The sequence below is a fragment of the Sitophilus oryzae genome, unplaced genomic scaffold (genome assembly GCF_002938485.1).
Source record: "Sitophilus oryzae breed Bouriz unplaced genomic scaffold, Soryzae_2.0 scaffold_810_pilon_pilon, whole genome shotgun sequence".
Classification (NCBI taxonomy): Eukaryota; Metazoa; Arthropoda; class Insecta; order Coleoptera; family Curculionidae; genus Sitophilus; species Sitophilus oryzae.
The window spans coordinates 5,468,807-5,488,055 of record NW_022147429.1 but is presented as its reverse complement, the minus strand read 5'-3'; the positions used below and the strand labels follow the sequence as shown (position 1 = coordinate 5,488,055).

The following is a 19,249-nucleotide window of genomic DNA, read 5'->3' as shown; positions in this document are numbered from 1 at the left end:
GTGTGTTGCATACAAGAAACTTTATTTTATATAAGGACGCATGTATGAAATACCTATGAAACATTGGAAACCGACGTTATGCCACGATCCACGATGGTTTTTGCAGTTCACAGTTCACAGCACAGCTTTTTAAGTTTTTAATGCCACTTTTTCACAGTTATCACCGGTTGGAGTAAATCCGTCCTCTAACAGGCAGAATCAGCATGGTGTGCATAGATTGTGTGTCATTAGATTTTTACACTCTTGCTGCTCTTGCCATGAAACACAGCACGACAAAGTTTCCAGACGGTTGAGACAGGTCACCCATCCATCCGCTAGTATCTTTGGCTAGTATTGTCTCATGTAATTAATCATTAGTTGTATTATTTATAGAGAGTATATATTTTAGTTTTACCACAGCTCCAGTACTATCCGACCGGAATAATTAATAATTATACATGAAAAAAAAATTTCAGTTAACGTCTCCTTTTTGCTGCCAGCGGACGGGGCCTGGACCCACTGGACCCCCTGGACTAGCCCATGGACTAAATTAAGATTAGCATACCAATGGACTAGCCCATGGACTAATTAATTCTAGTTGATTATTTTATGGCCTGGACGGCCTCTGGACGGGGCCTACTATATATGAACACATACGTATTACTTTTTACAAATATATGAAGTCCTTTTCTTTCTTCTTTGTTATTTAGGGTGGCAACGCGTCTAGGTGGCGTCAAAGGTGACGTCCCTACTTCTATATCTCTGGTGGCGTCTAGCGACCTAGCGACAAGCGACATGATATGATCTATGGGGAAATTTTAAAAATATTTTATATTTTTCATCTGAGTATGATCTGAGTTTATTTTTGTTTTTGATTTTTTATTTTTAAAATGGGGGATTTGGAAGTGTGTAATAAAAATGAACTGAAACAAACTATACTTAACACTAAGACTCCCTTAGTTATACATAATATTTCATCAGAAATGGTGAAATGGACATTAACTGAGTGGCAAGAATTTATTGGGGATGATCAATTACCATTTAGATTAGGAAAGAATAAATATACACAAGTAACTATAAAGTTAAAATGCTTATATTTAAACTAATGGTTGTTTTATCTAGAGTCCTCAGTGGGAGAATACATGTACTATAAAATATTTGCAGTTTAAGGATTTTGTTGAGCAATCTACCAACAGTAACAATGATTGGTTGTATTTTGATTATAAGCATTTGCGTGATTGGTTTGTAAATAAGGTTGATCTTAGGGATGTAAGTAAAATATTCACAAATAGACCAATAATATATTTGAGAAATAAGTCATAAATATCTAGATTTTTTATATTAGAATATGGTTTGGTCAAAAATCGGTTTTTCAGAGATTACTCTTGAAGATTCTACCATCTGGATCGGCTCAAAAGGTGCTCACACATCTTGTCATGTAGATACTTATGGATGCAATATGGTTTACCAAGTTTATGGACAGTAAATATATTATTAGAAGATAAAATTTGTTTTTAAGTATATTTATGGCAAATGTTTTTAGAAAATTATGGTTACTATTTCCTCCAGAAGAAAATTTAAATTCAACACGTGTCCCATATGAGGAATCAAGCATATATTCTAAACTAAATTTTTTCAGTCCAAATGTACCAGATTTTAATGGTAGTTAATAAAAATGTTTAATTTAAAATAATATTAAAGCATTGAGCATATTCTAGGATTAACTAATTGCCATAAGATAATCTTAAACCCTGGAGATCTTTTGGTTGTACCACATAAATGGTGGCATTATGTAGAAAATTTAGATGTAGCAATTAGTATAAATGCCTGGTTGCCATTGGTAAATTGTTTTTTTCCATTTTAGTACTTCAATGAAAATTTACATCTTTTAGCCAGAAGATAATATTGAGCACATTAGAGAAAGCATAACAGCACTTTTGGTTGGGGGAGTATTGAAAGATCAGAACCCTGATTGCCAACAAATAATTTTAAATCCAAACATGATAAAAGTAAAAATGAAAAGGTGACGTCAAACAAAAGAATATAATTTTTTACATTATTTCAGGAAATGATAAATTCTCAAGATGCTTTAATAATATTAAGTAAAAAATTAAAAGAATGTAAGGTAACTAACAAGAGGCATAAACCAGAGATAAGATTAGAAAAACCTGAAAGTGAAATAACCAAAACAAATTTCCCTTTTGTGTCTAAAATTGAAAAATTGAATGATCAAGAATTTAGAATATTTGTACAGGGACAATCAAACAGATTTTCTTCAACAAAACAAAGCATATCATATCAACAAGGACAATTTAAAGAAATATCTGATTTCTTAGAAGTTATTACTGATAATGAAGTAATATCCTTGATAATGAAAAAACTATTGGAAAAATAAATACCTATAAAGTTGGCAATAAAACAATCAGTTTAATTCAATGTATTTTATTTTAGGAATTTCTATGGAATTATTAGTCTCAAATTTAAAATTACAAGTAGTTTGTAAATCTGACTAAATATGGTTTAAATATAATTCAAAAATTAGTTCAGTATATACATGTTTTAAGTGCTTTAAATTTTAAATAATATCATGTAGCAACTAGATATAAAATGAGCATTATAATAAATATTTGTGCCATATAAATTAGTTCTACTACCTTTTTTAATTTAAAAAAATGTTATATATTTTACTCATTACACATAATACATGTTCATTCAAGATTTATTTTGCATTTCAAAATGAATAATAATACCAGCATAAGATACAGCTACACTATACCAGCATTAAAAGGTTAAAAATAAAATTATCACATAATCACAACGCAGGTAGTAAAGTTAAATAAATATTGGACATCAACAAAAGTGCACAAACTGTTACAAAATAATATCATTAATACATGGAATATGGAATAAAGACAATCAAATATGGTTTAGGGGCAAAACTTTTAGCAAATAAAATGCACTTTTTTTAATTTAATATTCTTATGACTGTTATGGCTAAAGGCAAATAAAAAAGGATTAAAATATCTGTGAATAGCTAGACTAAAATATTAAGTGTGTATTGTTGTGTATATTATTCCTATTTTTTTTAAAATATTGAATCTTTGCCAAGTAAGATATACCTATCAGTGGATTAAACTAATAATTATCCCGTTCCCATTTTACTTTAGATATAACTATATCCTCTATCTAGTTTTTTTTGTATAATATCTAAGATCGGAAAATTTTGCATGATTTGTTTCTTTGGTTCGCGAGATTCAAGTGGTAACAGATCATAAACATTTATATATTTGAGATTATTTTGATATCACAGTATAATAATCTATTAATTTTAGAGAAAATCAACATTCAAGAAATCATGTTACTGACTAAATTGTGCCACCTTAAATTTAAATATAAAATGCCTTCATGTCCATAGGACATAATTCAATATCATCGTTAATATCAAGAAGTTTTTCTGTTTTTAGAAAAGACAAAGAAGCTTTGTAAAGGCTTTTACCGTCGCTGTTAGGAAATAATGCTTTTAAATTCAGCTGAAAAATAAATTACATATATTTGTATCAATCCAAACTAGATTATTTTTATACTTACTTTTCCGTCGCTCAACTGGAACTGCTTTATCAAAACTTTATCCAAGAAACAAGTGTCCAAAAATTGGCGGTGTATAACTAGTCCCGTGTGGTAAGCTTCCTTTATGAACAAATTTGTCTTAAATGTGGGTATTGAAAGATCAACGCCTAATTCAAATGAAGGAGCAAACACCTCAGCTTTGTTCTCTTCATCGTCTTGGGTTTTGAGCATTTTAACTAGCGGATTAAGCAGAGATTCTGAAGCTACACCTGCAGATACCGTGGGAAATCCTGCTGGATGATCGCTAACTGTTGCCTAAAAATATACGGGGTGTAAACCAATAAGTGCGAAAAAACCGAAAGATGATAAAAATAAAGCAGGCTTTTCACACAAAAAATTTTTGGTTTGGTGTTTCCATTTATTTGTTTATATACCGGGTGCGTTTCAAAAGTGGCTCACCCTTATAACTTTTTTATTTTTTCAGATAAAAAACGATATTTGGTATGTTAGTATAGGATATAAATTAGGATTGATTGCCGTATTCAATTCTTTCCGGCCACTTCTTATTTCACCGGAAATGACTATAACTTTTGATTTTTAAATGACACACTCGGTATTTTTTTACTTTATTCGATAGAAAATGACATTCTGAATAGAATGGACATATCATATGTCAACTTTTGACATTCCTAAAAGGTATATTTATAGAGAAAAATATATAGTTATGAAAATACAATAAAACCAGTGATACTATTTACAATGTCAAATATTAAAAATTTTAAATTACTAAAATTTTTATTATTATCTGATAGATTATAAATTTTAAAAATAATACAAACCTGGCAAGATTCAGTCTTCTTTTCGATTAAAATTCTAAATATGTGCTTGGTGGGATGATTGTCGAGAACGCCCTGTCCTAAACCCAAATTGTCATCTTGGCTTAGTCGCCTATCTAACATAACTTCAATTTTTCCTTCATTTAGCGAACTACAACCCAGTGGCGTACTTGTTAATATTGATAGTCGCGTCGTTTTATCTTCAATGTAAGCCTTGGTCGGCATCGGATAATAGTTGGCTTGTAAGGGAAGCTTCTTAAACCGTTTTCGTCTTAACATCTAATAAATAATGTAATTTAGCTAATATAGCATGGTTATATAAATCAACAGCGTACTTGATAACCATTGGCGTCAGTAAAAAATTCGTCAGTATTGTTAATATTTGTGGATAATCTCATGACTATTTCGAAATTATTAGTTTTTTGAATATCCACAGTGTTCTCAATTTCAATACCTAATCCATCTGCACCTTAAAATTTTAAAATATTATGTTATTTTCTACAATAGATGAAAATACGGTGTAATCCGTTTATAATGAAATAGAATTTATTATAGCCGAGTGTATATTTGTAATATTAAATTGAGATATTCTGATAAATTAGACTAAGTTATAACATCTGTTGTACTAAATTCTAGTATTAGGAATAATCTGATTATTTCAATCTTCGAGTATCGATCCTCGAGGATTCCAATAATCGGTCGATCATCCGAGGAATCCTCGGGTATAAAATGTTCTTTGTTTTTCCAACTACTCCAAGGCCTGTCTCGATCGATACCCGAATAATGCTCGGTGTTTGTTGACATACTGTGGTAAAGACGGTCCTACACGATGCGTCCAACGTTGGAACGAACGTTCGAACCAACATTTGACACAGTTTTCGACAATATTACAATTGGCGAATGTGTCTCCTACACGATGCTTCGAACGTTGGTTCCAACGTTGGACGCAAACCTGGCGCTACATTTATGAAATTAACTCAGTGTCGTATGTAAATACTCTTGGCTTGAGCAATCAAATCTTTGTTATTAATAGTGATGAATAATTATTAATCTTATAATATTCTATATATAGATACTTATAAAGTTTGAATATTTGTCATGGTAACGATTTTCTTTAAACGAAACCATTATAATATAGAATAATTATAATTTTAAATCACTTTACTGAAAAAAAACAGAAGATATAGGAACATGCTATATCGTTCAAAAAAGCAATGTTATTTGTGTTTTGATTTTTTAGATAATATACATAGGCTTTTAAATGACAATGATATCAACGATTTTATAACAAACGAAAATATTTTTTTCTGATCTCCCTGTTTGACATTCAATGATCATTTCATTATTCCACTACATTTTAACTAAAAACGGAAAATTTCAAAAGTAATTTTAGTAAAAAGTAAAAACTTATTCACATATCTAATACAAGAAGAAAATTTTGATGAATAAAAAAGTGAATGAATAAAAGGGAATTTAAGTGTTTTCACTAAATTAATGTAATAACCAAAAATTCTGTCAGATATTTATTAACACAAAGAAAACCAATAATTAATCTTTCAATATAGCTATGTATGTACTTACATATTTCTGGCAAAGAACAAATCACGAAAAATGTTTAGAATGAAGAGACCACGTTATAGTATTAAAAACGAGGCCGCTACTGATCCCTTGTAAAATATCAGCCACGTGAAGACTCTCGTGTAGGAGCGCATCAAACATTGCCTCGAACGCTGGAAGGTCCTTTGACTCGCGTAAAATTTACCGACAAGAGCCCGAACTTGCTTCGAACTTTCGACACATGGATTTCTGCGCTCCCACACGATGTGGCGAATGCCGTGCGTCCAACGTTTGAAGGTGTTCGCCACATCGTGCAGGACCGTCTTAACACATGGTAACAGAACCATGTAACTGAACGACCTGAATTATATTGTAATAAAATAAATAGTTAAGTGAAACAGGTTTCTTTAATATTTTTTCATATTTTCGTGTTTTGATGTAGAAAGTAAAATTTTCATAGACTGCGCTTAACGCACTAATTTGTTTCTTTAACTCTGAATTTGATACCTATCTGACAACCTTTCAGGCCAAATGAAAACAAGTAATTCGGGGAATTACTTGTTTTTATTTTAAAAGGTTTCAGCATAAGGCGCAAGTCTCACTATAATGTATCGACACCGTCAACGTCGAGCCGCCGCGCCGGCCACCACAATAAATATTCTAAAATGGCCAACAATGAACATATTCACACTCCCATAACGTCGCTGTCACGTCGTGGCAACGTCCATCTCCCATTCACTTCATGTTTTATGTCGAGACGGCAGCTCGACGTGACGGTGACGGTACGTTATAGTGGGAATCGCGACTAAGCCGTAAATCACCTGGTATTCTTGTGAGTATGGTACGCCACACACTGTGTTAGTTGCGTTCCGAGTAATCTTCGAAGATCGACAAAATTCCTCGAGACATACCGAGGATTTAAATTCTGGCAGAGTATTTTTGACTCGGGTGATCACTACTAAATTCTACATTCAAAATTCTATATTATTTTCTAACCTGGGGTGTTGTACAAAATAGCTTTGTGTTTTACATGAGGCAACTGAACAGTAACAGATGACATAATGGGACCTTCAATAACATTTACAATGGTATTTTCAGCTTTTATTTCTATTGCTTGGCCATCTGGTAAAAACAGGTAAGCACCGCTTCTATCAGAGTTTTGTCGAAAAGCAACCCCATATCTAGGAAGAACATAAGGACATATCTAGAGAACATAAAGTTGAAACCCTAAACCAAATACATACAAATACAACATTTTAAAAACATAAACAAAACATATAGGAAGTTGGCTTACAGGCTGTTAACAGTAATACAGTTTAATGTAAGCATTAATCAGGTAACTTAATGCCATTTTCCCATCATACTGTATATTAGTAGACAACATACTTACTTAGCAAAATCTAAATGGACTGGTACAGTAGTGCTGCCTGTTTTGATGGCCTTTAAAAGACCTAAATTATTGAAGGATGCAGCCACTCTTCCATTCTGAAAACTAAATTCACTGGCACTTGGTGAAACATCTACTTTGAAACCTTTAGGGATTTTTACATCGCCATACTGATTAAATATTTTAACAAGCGGAAATACGGTTTCCCTAAAATTAAAACAAATATCAATTCTGATTACCTAACGACTTCGATTATTTACTTTGGTTTATTTTCTTCATAAACTGCAGTGACAGTATAGCTAACTGTACCAAAAGCTGGAATATTTGCCACAAAGGCAAGTTCATATTTCGTTTGTGACATAGATGATCCATATTCAAATATGGGTGATATTTGGGAAGGAACTATTTTCCCTCTAAAGTCAAACACCTAGAAGTAATAATATGAAGAAAAAAACTTAAAGTTGATGTGATAGATCTACTTTAATAAAAGGTATATTTATATGGAAAGTTACAACTTCATGTCTAGCAAAAGCCAGAGAATTATAAATAACAATTTTCTTTGTAGGCAAATCAGGAACTCCAATTGTGATTTGCAATCTTTCTGGCAAACTGTTATGAGAATGCCAAACATCTTCAAAGCTATAATAATTTACATCTTGTTCATATGGTCCTTGTGAGCCAGTTCCTTCAAGAAGGATATTAGTACAGAGCTGTATAACTCTTTGACAGTTATGAATGGAATCTAATAGTCTTAAATGATTAATATTTCAATTATACAAATTTTCCGATATAATTCTGATAAATTTATACCTTTTGCCATAGTCAATAACAACATGATCTTTGGCTGTACCAGTAATACCATCATGATGTTGAAATAATGACAAACTTTGTCTTGCATTAATTAATAAGTGTTCTAAGCCAATAACTTTGTCAACTATCCAATCTGTACCAGATTTTCCACTATGATAAGTTAACGCATGCAATGTTTCTGCAGCTCTAAAATTTCATAATTCAAAAAATATTAAATATAAAAAGAGTCGAAAATAAGTAACAATTTAAATAAATAAATTAAATTTAAGTACCTTATGTAACTTAAAAGAACTCTATCCATACGTTTATAAAATGGCCTTGAAGTATAATACCCACTCCAGTAATGATCATCTCTATCAGCATAAGTAAAGAAGTCCCCTGATAATGAAGGGAACTCTGATATATCTTTGCTTTTCCTCAATTCTTTAAAATAGTCTGTTAATGTACCAAATTGTGCCTATTTAAAACCAATACTTATAAAATATTCTACATAATCCAAAAAGAAAACGGCGCGGCGCGACGTTCAAATGGCTTGGAAATTACGATCGATTGCATTTCTCATATAATTTTTTATATACACTGATAGGGGGTGTTTATTTCCAAGCCATGTCTGACGGCATTTTTTCCATTGTATGGTTTCAATATTATTTCAAAAGAAATGTTTTATACCTGAACATTTAATTTCAAATTCCTGTTCATATAGTCAAATAATTTTTGATAATTTGTATACTGGACATCCCATTCTGTTGGATGATCATATCTAAAGTCATCTCCTAATGGTGCCATTACAACATTTGTCTTATAAAGTTTTGATTTTTTTCTATATTGGTCTAATAGCATTTCCGCTCTAAAAATATTCAAAATATTTTCTTTGCGTTCTGCAGTGAATGTATTATTTACTGTATGAAGATTACCTAGCAGCTACATTTTTGTCTGTAATAGGTACTGGTGGTACCTTCCATGGACAATGAAGCCCGTGGTTGGGTAGTCTCTTAAAGTCAAATTGACAACATACTTTAGGGTCTGGCCCACAAGTATGAGGTATATCATATCCATAAAATGGCATCATATGACAAAACATGTCAGTATCTCCAGAATCATCTGTGAATGCAAATATTAAAGTGTACATGATTAATTTAAAACAATGGGTTATTATTTAACGATTTGGTATTTAACAATTGAAGACTAGAAGTAAATAATCTGCTAAGTGGCAAAATCATTATTTCAAGATAAACAATATTTTTTGTTCGATAACCAGTGGCGCAACTAGAGAACACTTTTTATAATACTATATTATTACTAACTTCTTCCTGGGAGGGGTAATTACCCCCATTACCCCTCCCGTATATGCGCCCCTGTCCATAACCAATGTATAAGAACGGGCGTTGTCTCCGTTGAGAATTTTTCCAATATAATAGCCGTGGCACTTACCGCTTTATATACAGGGTGGGCCATTAGTGCGAGGGGGGCCAATATCGTCGAAGTTTTATACAGATGTTGCGTGGTTAATAAAGGGGCATATTTTAAAATTGTATTGTTTTATACAGAGTGTTCCTAAAAAAGTAATGATAAAGTTTTAAGTTTTTTTTAAATTACACCACCCATTTTTGTGTATAGATTTTGGAACATCGCAATATTTAAAATATTTTATCTATTTTTTTTGTAGCAACACCCTCTATATTATTTTTATTTTAGATGCAGAATGAAAAAATGAACATTTTTTGTATTAGTGTCCCTAAAACGGTTTAGCAGTTATTTGTGTTAACATATTAAAAACGGCTCTTTCAACAGTAAATTTTAATCAAAACCTGCACCACATGTGTGATGAAATTTTAGTACTAAAAGAGCCATACATATATGTAATATATAATAATTAAACTAGCTATTATAAGTGAGCTAAGACCCCCAAAAAACTTGAGCCCCCCTAAAAGTCGGTGTCTATTTGCGCCACTGGCCACCCAGTATGTTGTTGGTTATGGAACTTGGGACATTTTACAAATAAATCACAACCTACTTTTTTGGTACTTAACACATTATTTAATTCGTGTCTTCAACTTTTATTTTTAAATAACAGGTTGCAACGTTTTGTTACTTCCAAAAATAACAGGTCTAATTACACGGGAGTGTTGTGATGTCAAGATTGCTGCTCTACGAAATTCTATCAAGCTCTGAACAGTTTCTTAAAAAAATATTAGTTATAAAATAACAGTCGCCTACAGTAGCCGCTTGCAATGTAATGTCGAGATCGCCGCGTTTCACCCAGAGATATAGACTTAAGGTTTAACCAGGTAAACACTTGTTGCTTCCTCAGATTAATTGTACTCAAATAATTTTTTTGTATTTTGTACATGTTTATTTATTTTTTATATATTGACTGTTTAACAACAAAATTAATATGTATCAGAAACTTATTTTTAAATAACAGTACTGACTGGTTCATGCTTTCGATCTTAGCCCTAACCATATACGTATTATTTACAAATATACGCAGGGTTCCCTATTTAACCCCGTGTGCAATTTCTGTGCCGTAAGAAAAAGACAACATAACCCAGCTCCATATTAAAACTGCATAAGTCTATTACACCCGGATATGGATTGAACTGCGATTGCGCCAAACTCCGATTGATTGTTGTTTTAGTTCTGTTTGGATTACTTTTTATTTGTGCGCGTAAAAGAGTGATTTTGTTTAGTTTATTGTTTCCAACTATTTTTTGATATTTTTCCAACTTCATGATAATGTGTTATAAATAATAAAAATATAAATAAAATTGAAGGTTAGGTGAAATGTCAGTCAACCACTTCCCTTTAAAAACATCGACCAATGAAAACTTCTTCAGGTGAGGTATGCGCAGTTAAATGAATATCCGGGTGAAATAGACTTATGCAGAATTCCATATTGTTCTTTCACTGTTTGGGCTTCACCTTTTGGAGATTAGGCTGAGTATATTTGTAAATAATACGTATATGGCCCTAACACGTAACATTAGTTCTAATCTCAAGAATAGGAAACGAAGTTAATTGAACGCCAGCTCCAGCAGTCATGCTTTTAACGCACCGATCTTAACCTAACGGTTCGTAAGAAATATGGGATATTTTTATTTGTTAGGGCTAATGCTAATACATAATTAATTTGCGCATGCTCAAGAGGAGCGTTTTTAAGAATTTTCGTATTTGATACGTTGAATTTGACGGTTTATAACTGTTATAATAAATAACAAATAATATATTTTGTGGTAGGTATAGAAATTATTTGTTGTTAAAATTATTAATTATTAATCATGGTAAAAATTATTCTTTCTGGTATTTAAAATTCTAAAATATTTATCATTAGGTTAGTTCAAAACATTTCATGAGCGCAAGCACTTAGAAATAAAATACTAGAATATTTTTAAGATAAGTACGAGAAGAAGTATGTATGGCATTTCCTTAAGTTCTTAAGGTTAATATCTTAGGGTTAATATAAAGTTAAGTCAGTTAAGGTGAATTTCTTAGTGCCAGTACAATGTCAGACTTACTATTCAATAACAGATAAATAAAGAAAGAATAAAATCAAATTTTAAAACACAACGCTGGTGAAATTGGCAGTTGAACTTTAGTTGTGGTTCAGTTGAGGTTCAAAATGGTTCAGTCAGCGCTATAAAATCAATGCGCGTAATTATAGTCAGTTCGTCGAAAAGATGACAGTTCGTTTTACGTTCAACAGAGTTTATAGATGGCCAATGTTTAAGTCGGCAGTTCACGAGGTTCGGCAGTTTCAACATGGTTTGAACGGCAGCCAATGAGTAAGCGTCTAAAGCCGTGTCCAAGCTACTCAAACAAAACGTTCGCGAACATATATAATTCACAGTATATACTCGTAGCAGCAGGTCGTAAACGACGGCACAGCCTATCGCATCGGTCCCAAGGACTGAGGTGCGGGGAAAAATGCGACAACCAGTTTGCTCTATAGATCTAGGATGCATTTAGGTAGTCGCTGTTTTTTCGAGTGCAAGCATTTTATTAAATAAATTAACCGGTAAACAGTTTAAGAACTTTTGTCGTTGAAGAATCAATATTTAGCAGGCGGAGGGTCACAGGGGTCTTTTGGTAGATTATTCGTTATAGTGTATTTTTAAGACCTGTATTCATTTTCAGCCGATTCTACCAGGTGTTTCTCAAAAGGGGCTCACTTTTTTATTTTTTCAGATAATACAACGAAATTTGGTTTGTTAGTATATGACATAAATCGGGATTGATTGACGTATTCAATTACCTTCGGTCGCTTCCTGTTTCACCGGAAATGACTACAACTTTGTATTTTTAGATTATATCCTAAGTATCCATATTTATGTAAAATGACATTCTGAATAGAATGACATACCATTCGTCAATTTTAGACAATTCCAAATAAATAAAAGTAGCATTTTAAATTTCAGTCTAGAGTGCAAAGAATGAGTTAAAACTATTAATTTGTAATCAAAGAACTTTGGAAACATATATTTGATCGTGTAATTTTTTTTCGTATCCTTTCATGACCACTTAAAAGATGCCCAAATCGTATTTTTAATGATAACTCAAATTTTTCAAATGGTACGAGGCTGGCTCAGCATATTTGGAAAAAGCATTTTTTACGAATAATTTGGTACCACATACTTGGTATTTGGAGTAAAATTGTCGTTACGTTTATTTATGGCCATTTTTAAATTGAAAATGTCAAAAATAATATATCATTCTATTTAGAATGTCATCTTCTATCATATACGGTAAAAAAATACCAAGGGTACCATTTAAATCAAAAGTTGTTGTCATTTCCGGTGAAATCGGTAGTGACCGAAAATAAATGAAAACGTCGATCAACCCTGATTTATGTCCTATACTAACATACCAAATCTCGTTTTTTATCTAAAAAATAAAAAAAGTTATAGAAGAGAACCACTTTTCAGAAACACCCGGTATATTTATTTCTAAAAATGTAATTGTAAAATTTCATTTCGGGTGTCAAACTTCCTATTAACTAGTAATTTTTAATTTCAGAATCCCATAATAATTCCGGTTTTTAATAAAAATAATATTCACATACTATTCACACTCAACCCACAATAAAATTAAAATTATATAATCTTTTCTTTGTGTAAACAAATTAGTTATAAATGTTTTTCACGATCCCAGTCAATAACTGCGTCCCCATTGTCGAATACTCGGTAAAAAATAAAAGACACAGATGGACGCCCGAAATTAAATTAGACCCTTCCAAGTGTCCGGTACAATGTCCGCCGAAAAACACGCCGTTGGCTCCTTTTGATTTACCGACACCCGTCGGAAAAAGAACGCGCGCGCTCTAGCATAGGCAGACGCACGCTCTGGCGTACAAGCTAGCCGTTCGGCGCTCCGCGCTCCTTAATAGGCCTAAGCTAGCTGTACAGGGTGGGTCAAATTCGACGCTTTTAAATGGAAACACCCTTTTCTATACGAGATAGACAAAAACTAATATCGGTGTCTGGAGCTCAATTTTTGTCAAAATCATGATGGTGAAAACCGCATATCGATATCTGCTACCGTTTCGGAGTTACGGGGTGTTTTTCAAAAATATGCATTTTTAACAAATCGCTGTAATTTTTTTGCTATGGAAAATTTTGTATTTTTATGCAAACATTTCCAAAGCACCTTTTTACGTAGAATTTAATGGTTTAAGTATAATTTTTTTAAAATTAATAATTTAAGAATTATCAACAGAAAATTTGATTTTTTATATGGGACACCCTATATATTTTTAATTTATTGAAAAGAACTTAAAATTACCCTTCCAAAAATATAACACACTTGATATTTTGCTCGATTCCTCTTCGAGATATAGAGTATATAAAAATTCGGTCGCTTTAAATAAGTAGGCTTTGAATGGCACCGGCTGTAATGCAAAAAAATTCTAGCTGTGAGCATCAATTAAAACGAAAATAATATTTGCTATGAGAGATGCAGAATTTTATAACAATTTAAAATATATTTAACCAACATCAATACATTTAAACGATATCTAATAACAATAAAAATAAATAGCAAACCAAGATATGAGATTTTGGTACAGGTGTTCGACATATCGACCGTCTTCTGTTATGGACAGACGGGCCAGTTTTTGAACATTTCTCGCGGAATTCATTAACTCAGTGGGGGTAAAAGATGCCCTCTCATAACTGCTAAGTATTTCGAATTCTTGTCTAGATTATACGGAAGAATAAAGAACCTTTATTCTTCCGCAAATATATCCATGGGCACTAAGTCAGGCGGCCTCGACGGCCAACGGCTGGGATTTTGGTAAGCTATTCAATTATTCTTGAAATTAGCTGCAAAAATGTCGTCTTGCTGGAAAAATATGCTTTCGAATTTCATTAAGGGCATATCATCAATAAGGGGTCCAAAGCCTACTAGTTAAAAGTGGCGAACTTTTAAAAATGCTGTATTTCGAAGTGGATTATAACAAAATATCAAGTGTGCTATATTTTTGGAAAGGTAATTTTAAATTCTTTTCAGTTAATTAAAAATATGGAGGGTGTCCCAAATAAAAAATCAATTTTTCTGTTGATACTTTTAAATTATTAATTTTAAAAAAATTATACTTAAACCATTAAATTCTACGTAAAAAGGTGCTTTGGAAATGTTTTCATAGAAATACAAAATTTTCCATAGCAAAAAAGTTACAGCGATTTGTTCAAAATTCACATTTTTGAAAAACACCCCGTAACTCCGAAACGGTAACAGATATTGATGTGCGGTTTTCACCATCATGTTGATGATGAAAATTGAGCTCCAGACACCGATATTAGTTTTCGTCTATCTCCTATAGAAAAGGGTGTTTCCATTTAATAGCGTCGAATTTGACCCACCCTGTACTTGTTGGCTTTATTATTTATAAATCTACCTATCTCACAATTTTCACTTAGTATCTGTTTAATTATATATGTTCGCGAACATTTTGTTCGAGTAGCTTGGACGCCGCTTAATGATCACGTGAAACAGGGAAATAAAAGGCGGCGCCGCTGCATTGGTAAATAAGTCTTATTGTTGTTTCTTTATTTCTTTTTTTTTTCATAACAAGGGGTCGGCCTTTGCCGGAAACACTGCGACCTGTGAGGCCTATTGTGTTTGTCCCCTTTCTACAGGGTCCGGCAATAGTGCGTCGGGCATCTGTAGCGCCTAGAATAAAAAACTTGGGAATTTTGTTTAAGTGTAAACCTAAAGTATGTACAAGGATGTATTTCAGGAAAATATTTTAACTTCTATAGGGTGGCTCAAAAAAGTGTGAGTGGATCGGGATGATTTTTTTTAAATGGAACACCCTGTATATTATTGCATTTTTGGCTTTCTTTCAGATCACTTTACATAATCCTAAAATATGAATAAATATATTTAGATAGTTTCAGAGATATTAATAAATAGATAAAAAAATTATATTTTTCAAGCTTCATTAAAAATACAAGAACTATCCTGAAATCAAAACTATATTAGGTATTTACTTTAGATGGTCTATACTTAACTTTGGTATAAATATCGTAATCTTAAATAATACAGAATGTTCAAAATTCTACGCCAAACTTTCTAAAATATAAAATATTTTTTCTTTGTTTTTTTTTAAAAGGAACGCCCTTTATATTATTTTCTGATTAGATGGAGAATTAAAAAATGAACATTTTTTGTATTTAAAGTATTTCAAAATATTTAATGGTTTCGCAGATATACGCAGTATTATTTCATATGGCTCTCCCAACGGTAAAATACGAGAGAAAAATCATTGGTGGCTTTGATAGAAATTTACTATGGAAAATGCCATATGAAATATAAATATTACCGTTAAAAATTTTGAAATACTCTAAATACAAAATGTTCATTTTTCAAATCTCCATCTATTGAAAAAATAATATACAGGGTGTTCCATTTAAAAAAAAGAAAAATTATTTTAGAAAGTTTGGCGTAAAATTTTAAACATCCTGTATGATATTTCGATTACCATATTTATAGCAAAATAAGTACAGAGCATCTAAAGTAAATATCTAATATAGTTTTGATTTCAGAACACTTCTTGTATTTTTAATAATTTTTTTAAAAAAGGCTGAAAAATATATATTTTTTATTTATTTATTAATATCTCTGAAACTATCGAAATATATTTACTCGTATTTAGGATTATGTAAAGTGACTGAAAAGAAGCCAAAAATGCAATAATATGCAGGGTGTTCAATTTAGAAAAATTCATCCCGATCCATTCACACTTTTTGAGCCACTTTATAGAAGTTAAAATATTTTCCTGGAATACATCCTAGAACATACTTTAGATTTGCTCTTAAACAAAATTTTTAAGTTTTTTATTCGGTTTTTTATTCTAGGAGCTACAGATGCCCGACGCACTATTGCCGGACAGTGTATATCTGCACCCACTCCCCTATCCCTGTGCCCTGCACTAGCCTATGCAGGTCCTTGATGGGATGGGAGCATAGTTCCTCCAGTTTTAGCCTAGCTTTCCCAAAAAAAAAGTGTCGCTTGCGATCCAGAGCCTCGCAATGACATATTATGTGCTCCGCTGTTTCCGGATCTTTATCGCAGAGTCTGCAGCAAAGAGTTTCTTGATACAGGTTGAGCTTGTTCAGGTAACACTTGACAGCCATGTGTCCTGTTGTAATCCGCACTTTATTCCTGCTCAGCATTAGCAGTTCTTTTGCGGTTTTAGAGCTAGGTCCTTGGATAAAAGCCTTGCTGTGCCTGTGCCCATGTCTGTTTCTCCAATGGACATTCTGCTTTTCCCTGATCCAGAGTTTTAGTGCACTACGGGTCATACATTTGGGTATTCCCAGTACTGGCTCTGGACCAAGATAGATAACCTAGCCAATAATTCCTGCCTAGCTAGCTCATTGGCTTTTTCGTTGCCTTGGATGCCGCAGTGCCGCCAACTACAACCCGGCACCCAGAATAATTTAATTCTGTTCCTTCGTGCCAGAGCTCCCAGTTCACCCAGGCATTCCCAGACGAGTCTCGACGATAAATTTGATTATTTCTGTTTATATTTTGCTCAATGTTGGATTATTTGGTTTGAACTTTGAAATATATCAAAAGTATTTTTAAATCGAAAGAACAACCAAAACTGACAATTTATAAATGCAAAAATAGTGAACCTGCTGCGAACTCCCAACTAAATTGAACCTCAACGGAACTTCAACTTCAACTCCTGAGTTTAAAAATGCAGCTTAACTTGGAAATTTATTATTAGAATGCTAACTCAATAAACAGAACAGTTCATTTAATCCTTACCCCACAATTGTCTCCATCTAAACTCCAACTGTTTAGTTTTTGCAAGTTCTTTCTTTACAGAATAGTGCACCCTTTGAATTAACATATTAGATAAGCCACTGTACTTTAAAATTGCTGGTTGTGTTAAACCCATACCAAAAGGGTCAATTGACCAATGGCTGACCGGAGTATAATTTAAATTTTGAGCCAACCATTGATGCCCTTCTGTTAATTGATGAACGATTGAGATAAAATGTGAATTTGCTTCATCATTCATGACCCACCCTCCTGTTACAATTTCCAACTGATTGTTATGTAGTAATCTTAAAAAAAATTAAAATTACTAAGAAAAAAATAAAACTAATTTGATACAAACTTTTTCACTAATTCTTTTTGATCAGATTCAAGTTCCTCCCACCACATAGAAAAATAAGAAATCTCTGCCCAAATAAATTTTCTTCTGGGATCATCAGGAAGTTTGACCAACATATTATCCAAAATATGTTTTGTTTGAGTAATATAATATTCGTCCAAAGTTTTTGTCCAGCCTGGATCATTGTGCGAGTGCGGCACAACAAATACTTTAAGTTTGTTATGTCTGTTCCAATCTTTTTCATCAACCTCAATTCTCCATCCTTGTTTCCAGGCACCTCCATCTGGATTATCAAATGTTAAAATTTTATACATGTCCAACATTTGAACATTCGTTCTTGGCTTAAAACTGAGATGAAAAGGACAGGAAGACTTATAAATCATATTATTTATATTTAGTTTTGTTTGAATTTGAACTGGATTTGCTTTTCTATATGGAATGGAATTTGTACTTGAACTAAGCATATTTTGCATTGCAATTTTAATTTCAGCTACAGCATTGTGATGTCGGCTGAGATCATCTTCAAGCTGTTTTATTCTATCTTCAAAATGTAACCATTGATTCTAATAGATACAAAAATTGTCACATATATGAAGAAGGAAATTTTTTATTACTTACATCTTTTAGTTCTTGAGTGATTGTAGTTTTCCTTACTGATAATGTTAAATCTTTAGCAGAATAAATAGTAAATATAATTACTAAAATAATTAAAGATCCAAAGATAACAACAGCTCTTTTTAATTTCATTTTGATTTTCAATAATTAAAGTACCTAAAAATTATATATTAATTAACAATGACCTATTTAATTATACAGTTAAGTTTAACTTCAACAGAAGATCTTTCCTTATTTTTTATTTCTTTCTCTATATACTGATACCATTTATGTAGAAATCAGATACCTATGATAATATTAACAGAAATGTAATGCTGATAAATACCTACATTTACATAGAAAAAAACTATTTTTGGATAAATATAGTAAGTAAAATGGAAAAAATAAGAAATATCTCTTGATATTTTCTAGGAAAACAAAACCTATAGAATTAATTACCATGAATATATTATTAATTAGGTAAATACCGGTAATTATCTCAGTTATTTTAACATATTTTCTATATTTTCAAATTATCCATTTCTAGATTTGTGAATGAAGTATCTTCCAATCTAGCTTTCAATTTTGATATTTTCCACAATATTTTCATAAAATCACCATAAAATGATAAATCAGGAACAGGCTTCAAACCACAAACTTCAAACTTCAAACCACAGCTTAAACTTCAAACCTGCTTAAAACCATCTTCAGTGATATAGAGATACGTCTATATCTCTGCCAAACTCTGTTTCAAACCCATGGAACAAAGAAAACAAGGTATGATCGATAGTGGCTCTAATTTCGTTAAGTTTGCGCTTACCACCTGTGACGTCATATGCCAAACAAAAAAATATCCATATTGTTCAATTGCCACTAATAAAAAAAAGACCTAAA

The 19,249-nt window shown here is 32.1% G+C and overlaps 2 protein-coding genes across 4 annotated transcripts; one reads left to right on the top strand and one right to left on the bottom strand.

Annotated features, from left to right (window-relative positions):
* The first annotated feature begins 736 nt into the window (after nucleotides 1–736).
* LOC115888960 (HSPB1-associated protein 1) lies at nucleotides 737–2,620 on the top strand. Its single transcript, XM_030908849.1, has 7 exons — nucleotides 737–1,049; nucleotides 1,102–1,248; nucleotides 1,325–1,461; nucleotides 1,523–1,641; nucleotides 1,698–1,819; nucleotides 1,872–1,988; nucleotides 2,045–2,620. Exons 1-7 carry the CDS (start codon nucleotides 870–872, stop codon nucleotides 2,372–2,374), a joined length of 1,152 nt encoding a protein of 383 aa, XP_030764709.1. The 5' UTR covers nucleotides 737–869; the 3' UTR covers nucleotides 2,375–2,620.
* On the bottom strand, nucleotides 2,411–19,040 carry LOC115888958 (alpha-mannosidase 2). Of its 3 annotated transcripts, none has more exons than XM_030908848.1 (16): nucleotides 18,815–19,040; nucleotides 18,380–18,532; nucleotides 17,765–18,324; nucleotides 17,410–17,711; nucleotides 9,051–9,237; nucleotides 8,806–8,983; nucleotides 8,409–8,593; nucleotides 8,137–8,322; nucleotides 7,806–8,076; nucleotides 7,587–7,753; nucleotides 7,330–7,533; nucleotides 6,936–7,120; nucleotides 4,718–4,845; nucleotides 4,386–4,661; nucleotides 3,568–3,861; nucleotides 2,411–3,509 (listed from the first exon to the last, which is right to left on the bottom strand). In XM_030908848.1, the coding sequence occupies exons 2-16, from the start codon at nucleotides 18,506–18,508 to the stop codon at nucleotides 3,366–3,368; spliced, it is 3,396 nt and encodes a 1,131-aa protein (XP_030764708.1). In that variant the 5' UTR covers nucleotides 18,509–18,532; nucleotides 18,815–19,040; the 3' UTR covers nucleotides 2,411–3,365. The 3 variants fall into 3 exon arrangements, with proteins under 3 accessions (XP_030764708.1, XP_030764706.1, XP_030764707.1); XM_030908846.1 differs by having other exon boundaries at nucleotides 4,718–4,851; nucleotides 18,815–19,038; XM_030908847.1 differs by having other exon boundaries at nucleotides 4,718–4,851; nucleotides 18,844–19,038.
* Nucleotides 19,041–19,249: the final 209 nt, after the last annotated feature.